This window comes from Acomys minous (genome assembly GCF_964271855.1).
Source record: "Acomys minous genome assembly, chromosome: 2".
Lineage (NCBI taxonomy): Eukaryota > Metazoa > Chordata > Mammalia > Rodentia > Muridae > Acomys > Acomys minous.
The window spans coordinates 136,649,442-136,663,453 of NC_140484.1; the positions used below are offsets into that span (position 1 = coordinate 136,649,442).

Genomic DNA, 14,012 nt, shown 5'->3' on the forward strand with positions numbered 1-14,012 from the left:
CCTCAGCAGAAGAGGATACATTTAGTCCTGATGAGCACTACTTGATGTACTGGGGCGGGTTTGTATGGATGGGGGGATGGTAATCACCTTTTCTGAGGAGAAAGGGAGGGAAAAGGGGGAAAGAGGTGGGGAATGTGGGAGCAGGAGAAGAGACGGGAGGGGGCTGTGCTCAGGATATAAAATGAATAAAGAAATAACTTTAATAAAATAAAAATTTAAAAAGAATATAAATAAAAAATAGTTCTTTTCCACCAAAAAAAAAAGCCAAAGAAGAAAGCTTAGATTAATATCCTTCATGTATACAGACATAAAAATTCTCAACAAATTAATTAGAAAATCAAATTCAGCAATAGGTGGAAAGAGGAATATATTAGGGGTACATAAGGAGGACTATTAACAAAAATCCAAGATGATTTGGCATTCAAAATAACTCGTTAATTCAGCATATTAACAAAACACATGAGGACAACCGATGTGTCTTATTCAATAGACACAGAAACAAGAATGTGAACTCAACACACAGGAGCCAGCAAGACACTTCACAGACACGAAGCTGAGCCTGTATGTAACAGATTCTGTTAACGTGGTACTCTGGTACTCAGTGGTGAACAGCTGAAAACTTTCCCCTAAATCTGAGCGGTTTGTTCCTGTTTTCCATTGTTTGGCATTCTCAACACTCCTACTGACCAATTTGCCGGAGGCCCTAATGACAAATAGGACAATGAGAGTACAGACTGGAAAGAGAGAAGTTGTCATCCGCAGATACTGTGGTTGTAAAAAGCCTGAGCTGCATACCAATGAATGAAGTTAGCAGAGCGTGTAAGACAAAATCTTTAATTTACAGGGTTTCTACAAACCTCTTTTACATCTGATATATCCATGTGAGCCTCCTTAATAAGTCACAAAATAAAATCTTTCTTTAAAAATGTAATTTACTCAATTCATTCTAGAATTTTTTTGCCAGCACACCAGGAAGATGAGGAAAATGTGATTTGTGTGTTTTTATGAATTTTACCTCCAACAGAAAAAATAAAACTTTTCTCCTCTAAATTCTCTTCATGCCTTCTACTGACAATACATAGCTGAAAGAACAGTACTGTTTAGAGGGCCCAGAGGCATTTCATAGAGAAGGCGAAACAGATGAGTTTGTACACAAGATGCAATAAGCTCCTTGATAAGAGAATTCATGGTTAGGACATCAGTGTAAAACAATGGCATTATGATTTCATAACTGAAACTTTTAAATTTATGTTCCTGCCATTAACTTTTACTGCTTAACCTGGAAGCACTAAGAGATACATAAGAGACTGTTATGGGTACACAGCACATAGTCCACTTGCCTCCATTGAAGGAACAGACGCACCCATTTCTCTTTGGTAGCCGGGATCCATCACGCCAGGAAAAAAAAAAGCTAACTACTTTTTCTGTTGCTTCTGTGGAAATAAAATGAGTCCTTTGGTATGAGAATCTTTAAACAAAGAATCCAATTTTTTTTTTTAATTTTGGCTGGAGATGTAACTCAGTCATAGAGCACTCCAGCAAAACTATTGGTACCCACTAGGGCAGGCACCATATATTCCACTAGCTAGCGACATAGTAGTCTGGAGAGTCGCCTACAGTAGCCTTAAAGCTCTCATTGTCACTGCTATTCATCAGAACAACTCTGAATCTCAGAAGCAGTTGATGGATTGGATCTGTCTACCTATACTTATTTACCATTGAGCATCATTAGACTAGCTTCCTAATTACTCATGTCAGAAATCCTAGAAGACTCCTCCAGGAAGTAGGTTAGAGCACTAACTTGTTGATTCTGGTCCACATCTGAATTTAGAAGTGTTGGCTCTGATGAGCATCAAAAAAAGTCATCTCCAAGGTCATACAATTTTTTGTAATACAATCTGACCTATTGGGTTCATTTTATTATTCTGTCATTCAAAGTTCAGGCAACATCGCTAAGTTATCATCTTTGGCCCAAGCATAAGAATAATTATATCCCATTATATTTTGACATTTTATTCCACTAATAACATAAAGAGAGTGAGTGAATTTTTAAAGGTATATTCCTTATTATTTGTGTATGAATTTTTTGCTTGCATGTATGTCTTTACACCACTTAAGTAGGTGTCTGGTGCCTATGGAGACCATCATATTCCCTGGAACTGGACTTACAGATGGTGCTGGGTCATCATGTAGGTGCTGGGAATTGAACCGAAGTCCTCTAAAAGAGCAGCCAGTGTAAACACTGAGCCATCTGTCCAGCACCTCACCAACAACCACCACTGAGTTAACTCATTTCTTTTCTTTTTTTTTTTTTTTTTTTTTTTTTTTTAATACATTTTTATTAATTTATACATATTACATCTCAGTTGTTAGCCCATCCCATGTATCCTCCCATCCCTCCCTTCCTCCCACTTCCCCCCCCTACTCCCCTCCCCTATGTCTGTGTCTGAGGGGGATCTCCTCCCCCTGAATATGCTCATACGGTATCAAGTCTCTCCTTGGTGACCTATTATCTTTCCTCTGAGTGCCACCAGGCATCTCCATCCAAGGGATATGATCAAATATGGGGCACCAGAGTTTGTGTGAGAGTTAGATCTTCTTCTCCACTCAACAGTGGAGAATGTCCATCGGCTAGTCCGGGTAGGGGTTCAAGGTTTTTACTGCCTATTTTTTCCTTGGCTGTTGCCACAGTTTGCGGAGGACCCCAGGGCCCAGACTCGCCTGTAGTTTTCCAGGACCCACTGGATCCTTCCATTTCCTCTTTCTCCCAGGCTTCTCACACCTAAAGATTCAATAGGATGTCCTCCCCTCTTACCCATTATTCTGGTAGGTACAGTTTTTCATGGGGACGTACACCTTGGGCTAGTGTCTCGATATAAGTGAGTATATACCATTTAGCTCTTTTTGCTTCTGTGTGAACTCACTCATTATGACAATTTCTAGTTCAATCCATTTGTCCACAAATTTTGGAAATTCCTTGTTTTTAATAGCTGAGTAGTATTCCATAGTGTAAATGTACCACAGTTTCTTTATCCATTCTTCTGTTGAGGGACACGTAGGTTGTTTCCAAGTTCTGGCTATTATGAATAAGGCAGCTATGAACATGGTTGAGCATATGTCCCTGTTGTGTGGTAGTACATCCTCTGGGTATATTCCAAGGAGTGGAATAGCTGGGTCTTGAGGAAGCCCTATTCCCATTTTTCTGAGAAAGCACCAGATAGCTTTCCAAAGTGGTTGTACTAGTTTGCATTCCCACCAGCAATGCAGGAGTGTTCCTCTTTCTCCACACCCTCGCCAGCATGAGGTGTCAGTTGAGTTATTGATCTTAGCCATTCTGATGGGTGTAAGATGGAATCTCAGTGTCGTTTTGATTTGCATTTCTCTGATGACTAAGGAGGTCGAGCATTTCTTTAAGTGTTTCTCAGCCATTTGATATTCCTCTGTTGAGAATTCTCTGTTTAGCTCTGCGCCCCATTTCTCTATTGGGTTATTTGGTTTGGTGGTGTTTAATTTCTTAAGTTCTTTATATATTTTGGATATTAGACCTTTGTCAGATGAAGAGTCGGTGAAATATATAAAGAACTTCATTTCTTTTCAAAATAGGTTGATTGGCGAAAACAGACTAGAGTTTCTGTCAAGGAGAAGAATCTTATCGCTCTTTATTCTAATTTAAGCACTTGTCATAAAAGAGAGGAAATAGTCTTAGATTGAAGGAACTGATAGACAGGGAAAGGATTTCAGTAATTCCAAGTTCTAAAGTATATCCATTACTTTCGCACTTTGAGGTTCTTAGCAAGAACAATGCAGAAGAACTTAAGACAAAAGAAATGGCAGTAAGATTTAAAAGTCTGCAGAACGCAAATAAGAAGTAAAACAGAGTGTGGTCTTCAGAAGAGATGTCGACCAAAGATAACAATCTTGACAGAGAAAGAGCTTTCGGAACCTTCCAGTAACTAGGGGAGCTTTCCTGTGCATGGAGAGTGATTGTAGAGACTGGAGTGAATTGAAGCCTGAGGATCCTGGAGTGAAAAGTGATCTGCGAAGCTGCTCCTGACACTAGAGCTATATTCTAGGCCTATAGTGTTTGAGTCTTATTCCCAAGGCAACAGTTAAAGCATTGGGCTCTTGGGGGCAGAATAAAGAAAGCCTGGCAATTAGCACATCGGAAGCGGGCAACTTGGGGAGTTACACTAAACCGCCAGGCTGCAGATCTGAGGAAGGGATATGTACTGTGTGGTGGTGAACACAGGTCACTGTAGCATGGGAAGCAGAAGCTGCTGCAGGGCCCTTTAACAGCCTCCTCACAGCCTCCTGAAGAGGTAAGTAAGCCCAGGGAGGGCCTGCAAGTGCAGAGGTGAGGAGAGGAGGAGCCCCTGCCCTGTAGCTCTGTCCTGATCTCTGAGAAGTGAGGTGGTAGAATCCATATCTTGTAGTTAAATCCTGGTCTCCTGACTACAGGTCTCATCTCTGCCTTCCACATTTGCTTTGCTTCTCTTTCTTTCTTTCTCTCTTCTTGCTTGTTCCACATCTGTCTAACTGTCATCTTGCTTGCTGTTCCCCATATTTCTATCTCCCTTCTGTTCCCCATCTATCCATCTCTCTTGCTCTTCCCCTTCCATGCATCTCTCTTGCTGTTCCCCATCTATGCATCTCTCTTGCTGTTCCCCATTCATCCATCGCTCTTGCTGTTCCCCATCCATGCATCTCTCTTGCTGTTCCCCATCTATGCATCTCTCTTGCTGTTCCCCATCTATGCATTATCTCTTGCTGTTCCCCATCCATGCATCTCTCTTGCTGTTCCCCATCTCACTCTAGCTTACTCTCTCATGTCTGTTACTTGTTTGCCCATTCTTCTTGGGCCAACCCCAGTATTTTATTGAAAAGAAGTTCAATTTTTTCCCATTATAGATTACACCGTCTTTTAAAATCACTAGGACAAAATCAACAGCGTATCAAGGATATAAAAAAAAAAGCTCTGTATACAACAGAGCATACAACAAAAATCAATTAATTTCCAAACAACAGTCAGTATAACCTGATTATTACTTCTTAAACAATATTTAGGAAAGTTTAATAATAAATTTCCCAGGGCTAAAGCCATTGTGTTTACAAGATTGTCATAGCAATATAGCTTGAGCTAAATGTTCTCTAATAAAGAAAAAACTTGACCTATTCCCAGTCCCAAACCAATAGGTGTGCTATCCAAGCCTAGGCTAACTGCCAAGGGGTACTCTATTTTAAAATATCTGTAAAGCGTGATGTTCCAAGCCCACCTTCTAGTGCCTCAAACCAGATTCTAAAGAAATGTTTCTACAAGTAACAGTATCTAGCCAGGTACTGTTATGCCCAGGTCTTAACTTTCTTTCATGCAGTTTCTGCTTAGGTGCTCACAGTCAGAGCAAAAAACTCTATCACTGTCTCAAGCCTTTGGCCAGATGCCCTCTTTCAATACTCTCTGTGGGAAAACATGTTCCCTGTATGATTTTTCCTTAGGGTTGGGAAATAAAGAGATAAAAGTAGTTTTAGGAGAAATAGTAGATTTCTAAACAAAATCACACCTGGACTATATATAATATTTAAGGGCAGTGGTGATCAGCTGGAAATCCTTGGAACTTTGCTAAGCAAAGCCTCAACAGCTGTTCTAGATGTCTAGAGATTGTGTTGGACAGCTGGAAGTCTCTGGAACTTTGTCCAGCAAAGTCTCTATGACTTATCCTCATGCCTATGCCAATAAGGTACTTTTAACCAGCAGTAATGTTTACTTGATACAAAATAAAAAACAAAATCACAAAACTACCAAAGGGAGCACAAAATGAGTTGCACATGACGGCACAATCCTATAGTCCCAGCACTTGAGCACTGAAGGCAAGAGGATGACGAGTTTAAAGTCATCTTTGGATACAGAGCCAATTTTAGGCCAACTTAGGTTATATGAGATTCTATCTCAAAAAATAAAAACATAAATATAAAATAGAATCAGCACAAGTATACCAAAGTTAATGAATTCAAAAAGAAATAACAAAAATTAGAATAAAAAAGTTCAGCTCAACAGATGATCATATGTCAGGGAAAATGTATCTTTAAATACATTATATAGAAAAATAATCATATTTGATTTTTTAAAATCTCAAAATATTAATAATTATAAGAATATCACAGCACAACATTCTGAAGGTTTGTGTGTGTGTGTGTGTGTGTGTGTGTATGTGTGTGTGTGTGTGTACATGCATGGAGTAAGGGGATGTGCTCTCAGAGGCCAAATAAAAGGTGTCAAATCCCCTGGACCTGGAATTACAGGTCTGTGTGAGCACCCTGATGTGAGTGAATGCTGAAAATCGAACTCCACTTCTTAGAAGAGCAGCAAACACGCTTGCCTACTCCTGCCAACCAATACAAATTTTTTTAAATGTAAATAATGGAAGAAGTGATCCATGTTTGTGAATGAATGATTTGATGCAAAAGTGCCTCTTTTCCCAAAATTCATCCATACGTAACTCTAAACAAACAACGCTATTTTATGAATCAACACAGAAACTCTGAAGTCAATCTTGAAAATGGGAACTAAAATGAACAGAAGAGTGAAAGGTATGAAACTTCATCTGTATTAAACTTACTGATATTTACACAAAAATAACCAGATACAGAAACAGGAGATTCCCAAAATAGAATTGTGCTCTGTGAGTGTGTGTCGATGTGCACACACATGTGTGTTTATTGGTGCTTTCACTATATGACAAAAGAGACATAATAATCATTTGATGAAAGAAGGAGAATCCATTATTCAGATCGATTTGTTTACATACCTCACATTAATAGCAAAATTCTATTTAAATTAGTTACGTTAGAAGCCAAGAGGTCAATCGTTAAGAATTAATAGTCGAGGTCTGGGTGGAGCCGTGGTTGTGAGGGTCTGTTCCTCAGGATGGGGTTCGTGAAAGTTGTCAATAATAAGGCCTGCTTTAAGAGATACCAAGTGAGATTTAAAAGGCAGAAAGAGGGTAAAACTGACTACTCTGCCCAGAAATGACTGCTGATGAGGACAAAAATAAGTACAGCACATCCAAGTACAGGATGATAGTCCAAGTCACTAACAGAGGCATCACCTGCCAGACTGTGTATGCCCATATAGAAGGGGACATGATGGTCTGTGCAGCATATGCGCATGCACTGACAAAATACGGTGTGAAAATTGGCCTGACAAATTATGCCGCAGCCTACTGCACTGGCCTGCTGCTGGCCCACAGGCTTCTCAATTGGTTTAGCATGGACAAGATCTACGAAGGCCACGTGGAGGTGACTGGAGATGAATACAATGTGGAAAGCATTGATGGTCAGCCAGGTGCCTTTCACTTGCTATTTGGATGCAGGTCTTGCCCGAACTACAACTGGCAATAAAGTTTGGGGGCCCTGTAGGGAGCTGTGGGTGGAGGCTTGTCTATCCCTCACAGTACCAAACGATTCCCCAGTTATGACTCTGAAAGCAAGGAGTTCAATGCAGAGGTACATCGGAAGCACATCATGGGTCAGAATGCTGCATACATGAGATACCTAATGGAGGAAGATGAAGATGCATATAAGAAACAGTTCTCTCTGAACATAAAGAACAACATCACTCCAGACATGATGGAGGAGACGTACAAGAAAGCTCATGCTGCTATCCGAAAGAAGCCAGTCTATGAGAAGAAGCCCAAGAGAGAAGCGAAGAAGAAGAGGTGGAACTGTCCCAAAACATCCCTTGCCCAAAATAAAGATTGGGTTGCTGAAAAGAAGGCAAGCTTCCTCAGAGCTCCGGAATCAGTTGCAGAGAGCTAAAGCAATTTTCTATGAAGATTTTTTTTCATAAAGACAATAAACTTATTGGCCAAGCAGCTAAAAAAAAAATAATAGTCATTCAAAAATGAATATCGGTAAAAATGTATGAGGAAAAATAATATCCTATAACTGCTACTTGTTTGTATAATAGAATGTAAATATAAATGTTTTAAATATATATAGTAAATTAAGTGGATATTTCACAGCATGTAAAAACCACAAACAGAAGCTGGGAGAAAGATAACCAAAACAATAAACATTTGGGTCCTTTTGTTCCTATCTGGAACTTTTCTAAAAGTCTTATTGAAAATTCAGTATATTCAAAAAACCACAACGTTATGGATGAGACCTATGTCCCTACCTTCAGCCTAGATAACAACAGTCTTTTTCTGTTTCCTCTTAATCCACAGGCAGATGCTGAGAACAACTAGGCAGCCTATGAAATGGGTACTGCCCTTCGTACAATCAACAGCTCAGAGTTCCAAGTGTCCGAGTTCATCCTGCTGGGATTCCCGGGCATTCATGAGTTCCAGCACTGGTTCTCCTTGCCTATGGCTTTGCTTTACATTGTAGCTCTTGGTGCTAATCTCCTTGTCTTGATCACTATCTACCGTGAGCCTAACCTGCATCAGCCAATGTATCAATTTCTTGGTATCTTGGCTTCAGTAGATATTGGTTTGGCTACCACCAGCATGCCCAAGATCGTGGCCATTCTGTGGTTTGATGCCAAGGCCATCAGCCTCCCCGAGTGCTTTTCTCAGATCTATGCTATCCACTCTTTTATGTGCATGGAATCAGGCATTTTCCTGTGCATGGCAGTGGATAGATATGTAGCCATTTGTTATCCTCTTCGGTACCCTGCCATAGTCACTCAGCCTTTTATAATCAAAGCCTCACTATCCATGATGCTCAGAAATGGCCTGTTAACCATCCCGGTGCCCGTACTAGCTGCCCAGAGACAATACTGCTCCAGGAATGAAATCGATCACTGCCTTTGCTCCAACTTGGGGGTCATCAGTCTGGCCTGTGATGACATCATGGTCAACAGGTTCTACCAGTTGGTCTTGGCCTGGCTTGTGGTTGGAAGTGACATGATTCTGGTCGTTGCTTCCTATGCTTTGATTGTTCGCTCAGTGCTGAGGCTGAACTCCACTGAAGCAGTATCTAAGGCCCTCAGTACCTGTAGCTCCCACCTCATTCTCATTCTGTTTTACTACACAGCTATTGTTGTAGTTTCCGTCACTCACCTAGCAGGAAGAAAGGTTCCCCTTATCCCTGTTCTCCTCAATGTGCTGCACATTGTTGTGCCCCCGTCTCTTAACCCCATGGTCTATGCCCTCAGGACCCAGGAGCTGAGGCTGGGTTTCCGGAAGGTGCTTGGCTTGAGTGAGTATGTGTCCAGGAAGTAAACCGACTATATATGCCAGAACACTAAACACAGTATTTCAGGAAAAAGAAAGCCCATAATACCTTGTTAAGATTCAATCTCTCCCAATGTCTAGGGGCCATCAACTCAAGCTCATCTACTTTGGATAGTGCACTGCACATTCAAAGTGCTACTGGAGGCTTCTCATAAATGTTAATTCTCACTTCCTGTGATACCCTATGATGCAAGTGTAGCTCTTTGTAAATTCTGCAGATGTGGAAAATGGGCTTCAAGTTAGCTCAGTGATTGGTTGGCCACGCCCACAAGCTCTAAGCCGCTATTGCCCCAACACATCCTGCAGTCAGGACAGGTTTTGTGGCTGGGTTGGTGTCCCAATCCCCCCACTGGAATCCGTGCCTGGTTACAGAAGATGGCTGGTTCAAACCCTGTATCCTCCATTATTAGGAGTCCTCAGTAGAGTCACCCTCATAGGTCCCATGAAGTTTCCACTGTACTAGGCTTCCACATTGTCCCTAAATGCCCCATTCCAGTCATCTCTCCCAGTACTTTCTCCTTCCACACTTCCAGCACCCTCCTGATATCCCTCCTGTTCCCATCCCTACCTACCTAGTCTATTTCCCCTACCAGGGTATTCTTGCACCCTCCCTTGAGCCCTTCTTGTCACTTAGCCTCTTTGGGTCTATGGATTGTAGCATAACTATCCTTTACTTTGCAGTTAATATCCACTTATAAGTGAGTGCATAGTGCAGTGGCACATGCTTGTAATCCTAGTAATCGGGGAGGCAGAGGCAGGCTGATCTCTCTGAGTTTGAGGCCAACCTGGTCTACAATGTGAGTCTAGGACAGCCAAGGCTATACAGAGAAACCTGTCTTCAAAAAAAAACAACTATAAGTGAGTATATATCATATCATGTTTGTCCTTTTGGGTCTGGGTTGCCTCAATCAGGATGATTTTTTTTCTAATTTCACCCATTTGCCTGAAAATGCCATGCTGTAATTTTCCTAACAGCTGAGTAATGCTCCATTGTGTAAATGTACCACATTTTCTTTATTAATTCTTCTATTGGGGGATCTCTATCTCCATTGTCTTCAGTTTCTGGCTATTATGAATAAAGTTACAATGAACATGGTTGAGCAAGTGTCCTTGTGGTAGGATGGAGTATCCTTTGGATATAGTCCCAAGACTGCTACAGTTGGGTCTTAAGGTAGATCAATTCCCAATTTTCTGAGGAATTGCCAGATTGGTTTCCATATGATAATATACATGAGCAACCCCAAAAGTTCTACCATAGAGCTCTGATACCTCATAAACACCTTCAGTAATGTGGCTAGATACAAGATTAACTAAAAATATCAGTATTCTTCCTATATATCAACAACAAATGGACTGAGAAAGAAATTAGGGATACAACAGCCTTCACAATAGCCATAAATAATATAAAATATTTTGGAGTAACCCTAACCAAGCAAACAAGACTTGTAAGTCAAACACTTCAAATCTTTAAAGAAAGAAACTGAAGAAAATATCAGAATATGGAAAGATCTCCCATGCTTATGGAGTGGTAGAATTAACATAGTCAAAATGCTCATCCTACCAAAGTCAATCCACAGATCTGATGCAATCCCTATCAAAATTACAGGACAATCGTTTACAGAGCTTGAAAAGACAATACTCAATTTCATATAGAAAAATAAATAAATAAATAAATAAATAAATAAATAAATAAATCCCTAGATAGGTAAAACAATCCTAAACAAAAAGAGAGGAAATATTTAACAAGAGAGACTCTGCCTTTCCCTTTGGCTATCAGGATATCCCTTTTTTCCCCCTACTTGCAAAGTTAAGGTACTTAACAGGAATGCAGGACACTGAGCAGAAGCTGGCCTCCAAAGGAAAAGTACAAACAATGTTCACTCTACATCTGCCAAATGCATTAAAACAGTTGAAATCACCCTAGTGTGAGAGGAAATATGAGAAACACTTAAGACCCTCCCTTTGGCAAAAGGCTTTGAAACAACAGACTCCTGAGAATTCAACTTTCCCCAGGAATCCCATTCTGGAGGAAGGGAAAGGCTGAAGCCCTAGTACCAACTGAATGAGAAGGCTTCCTTCCAGGAAGAGGTTCCATGCCGTCCTGGCAGCTTACTAGACCACTTTGCATTATAGACCAGAGCTGAAATGATGTTTGTACTTTGCCATGGCTGGCTGTGCCTCTCCAGGGAGACATCATCCTATTTAAGTGAGCCAAAACAATACAAGCATACTTGGCACAACATGTTTTAAGCGGCTCTGACTTTGCCTTTCAGAAAGGATGTTAAGCTTAGTAAACTGTCACACCATGCTTTATAGATGTTTGTTTGTCCCTTAGGAGCCTACAAAGTTATACTTTGTTTCAGACCATATATAAGCCTTAACCTATTCTAACATTCATAACCATGTACTGATTATGACTAGGAAACAAAGAAAAATGTTCATCTTAATACTAATAAAATTTTTCATCTAACCAAAAAAATGTGCTATTTTCCCAAGACATGTGAAAAACTGTTTAGATATAACCAAAAGTTGAGGTAGACAGATCACGAAATTGTCTCTGCTGAGAAGAAGCTGGGGGCAAGGGACAGTCTTCCTTCTGACTTGTCTTTTTTTTTTTTTTTTTACTTCCTCGCTCCTGAGCTTTAACAAACGTCAGTGAAGATGCTCTAGGTACCCTATTTCTTATCTTTACTTCATACGTGTTTGCTGTTGTATGTGATGCACTCCAATTTGTCCTGGAGAAATCCCTTAATGGTAAGAAGTCATTTTGTCAATCAACTGGATGTACAAAATCAGGATGCCATTTTTCATATGAAAGAGATCTTATACATAAGATTGTAATATAACATATATAATATGATACAACAGCTGGGCGGTGGTGGCGCACGCCTTTAATCCCAGTGCTCGGGACGCAAAGGCAGGTGGATCGCTATGAGTTTGAGGCCAGCCTGGTCTACAAAGTGAGTCCAAGACAGCCAAGCCTACACAGAGACACCCTATCTCAAAATACCAAAAAAAAAAGATATAATAAATATAATATAATAATATAATTACCCATTCCCAGTCCATAGCCCCAATCCCTGGAGACCCTCAGGGCACCTCGAGAAGGCAGATAAGATCCTTAAGTGAGCCGTGCAGTGGTGGCGTGGTGCATGCCTTTAATCCCAGCACTCGGAAGGCAGAGGCAGGCAAATCACTGTAGGTTCGAGGCCAGCCTGGTCTACAAAGCGAGTCTAGGACAGTCAAGGTTACACAGAGAAATCCTGTCTCAAACAAAACAAAACAAAACAAAGCAAAAAAGATCTCTTAAGTGCCAGCTCCCTGCTTCCACCGGGTGCTGGTCAAACACAGGAGTAGTGGTTTACACCTGTCTCCTGCCCAGCTCCTTGCACCCTCCATCTACTGGGCATCACCCCTACCTGCATACCCAGGGGCCAATAGGCCTCCAGGTACCATCAGGTAAGACAGTGCAGATCAAATTTCCAGCCTGCCCTGTCCTCCTGACAAACCTAGCAGTAGAGAACTCTGTCCAGTCCCCTGCACACCCCATTCCCAGTCCAGTGCCCTGATACCTGGAGGACATCATCTGTGCCAGCCCCCTGCTTGCACCAGGCCACTGGGCAAACACAGCAGGGATAAACTATGCCTAGCTCCCTGTGTCCATCATCTACTGGGCCTTGTACCTATGTGCATTCCCAGAAACCAGCAGCACCCATAGACCACCAGCAAATACCAGAGATAACCAGATGGCTAATGGCCCCACAACAACACAAATAACAAGAGCCTGGGCAGTAAGGCAATAACAGAACTGAATCTTCATGCTACAGCAAGGCCAGGTAAAGAATGAGAAAATTACCTTATATCCAGTCTCCTGAAGATTATAGAGGCCTTTTTAAATAGATAAATCTCTTAAAGAAATACAGGAAAACACATTTAAAAGGTGAAGGAAATGAATAAAAAGGTCCAAAATCTGAAAATATAAGTAGAATAAAGAAAACACAATCTGAAGGAATCCTGGAGATGGAAAACCTAGGGAAGAGAACAAGAACAACAGAGGCAAGCATCTCTAACAGAATCCAAGAGATGGAAGAGAAACTCTTAGGTGTAGAAAATATGATAGAACAAATTAATACATCAGTCAAAGAAAATGTTAAATCTAAAAAAACTCCTGACACAAAACATCCAGGAAATCTGGAATACTATGAAAAGACCAAACCTACATATAATAGGAATAGAAGAAGGTGAAAAGGCCCAACTCTAAGGACCAGAATATATTTTCAACAAAATCATAAAAGAAAATTTCCCATTTGAGTGTTTCTCAGTCATTTGATACAGGACATTCTCTACAGTTGAGTGAAGGGTGGGGTCTGACTTTCACATGAACTCTGGTGCCTCATATTTGACCATGTCCCCTGGAGGGGGAGACCTGGTGGCACTCAGAGGAAGGATAGCAGGCTACCAAGAAGAGACTTGATACCCTATGAGCATATAAAGGGGGAGGAAGTCCCCCTCAGTCACAGTCATAGGGGAGAGGAGTAAGGGGAAAATGGAAGGGAGGGAAGAATGGAAGGATAGAAGGGATGGGATAACCATTGAGATGTAACAAGAACAAATTAATAAAAAAAAGAAATGTAAAAAAAATTAAATTTAATTTTAAAAAAAAGAAAATTTCTCCAACATAAAGAAAGAGATGCCTAAACAACATACAAGAAGCTTACAGAACCTGGACTAGAAAAGAGCATCCTCCTACCTACAATTAATCTGTAGAACAAAGAAAGA

At 40.8% G+C, this 14,012-nt stretch overlaps 1 protein-coding gene and 1 pseudogene across 2 annotated transcripts; both read left to right on the top strand.

Annotated features, from left to right (window-relative positions):
• The first annotated feature begins 6,922 nt into the window (after positions 1 to 6,922).
• LOC311581433 (large ribosomal subunit protein uL18-like) lies at positions 6,923 to 7,852 on the top strand (annotated as a pseudogene). Its single transcript has one exon. The product of its transcript is annotated as a large ribosomal subunit protein uL18-like (transcript).
• A 403-nt stretch (positions 7,853 to 8,255) lies between these two features.
• Positions 8,256 to 9,221, top strand: OR56B4 (olfactory receptor family 56 subfamily B member 4; the record flags this gene model as incomplete). Its single annotated transcript, XM_084752681.1, has 1 exon — positions 8,256 to 9,221. The coding sequence occupies one exon, from the start codon at positions 8,256 to 8,258 to the stop codon at positions 9,219 to 9,221; it is 966 nt and encodes a 321-aa protein (XP_084608807.1).
• Positions 9,222 to 14,012: the final 4,791 nt, after the last annotated feature.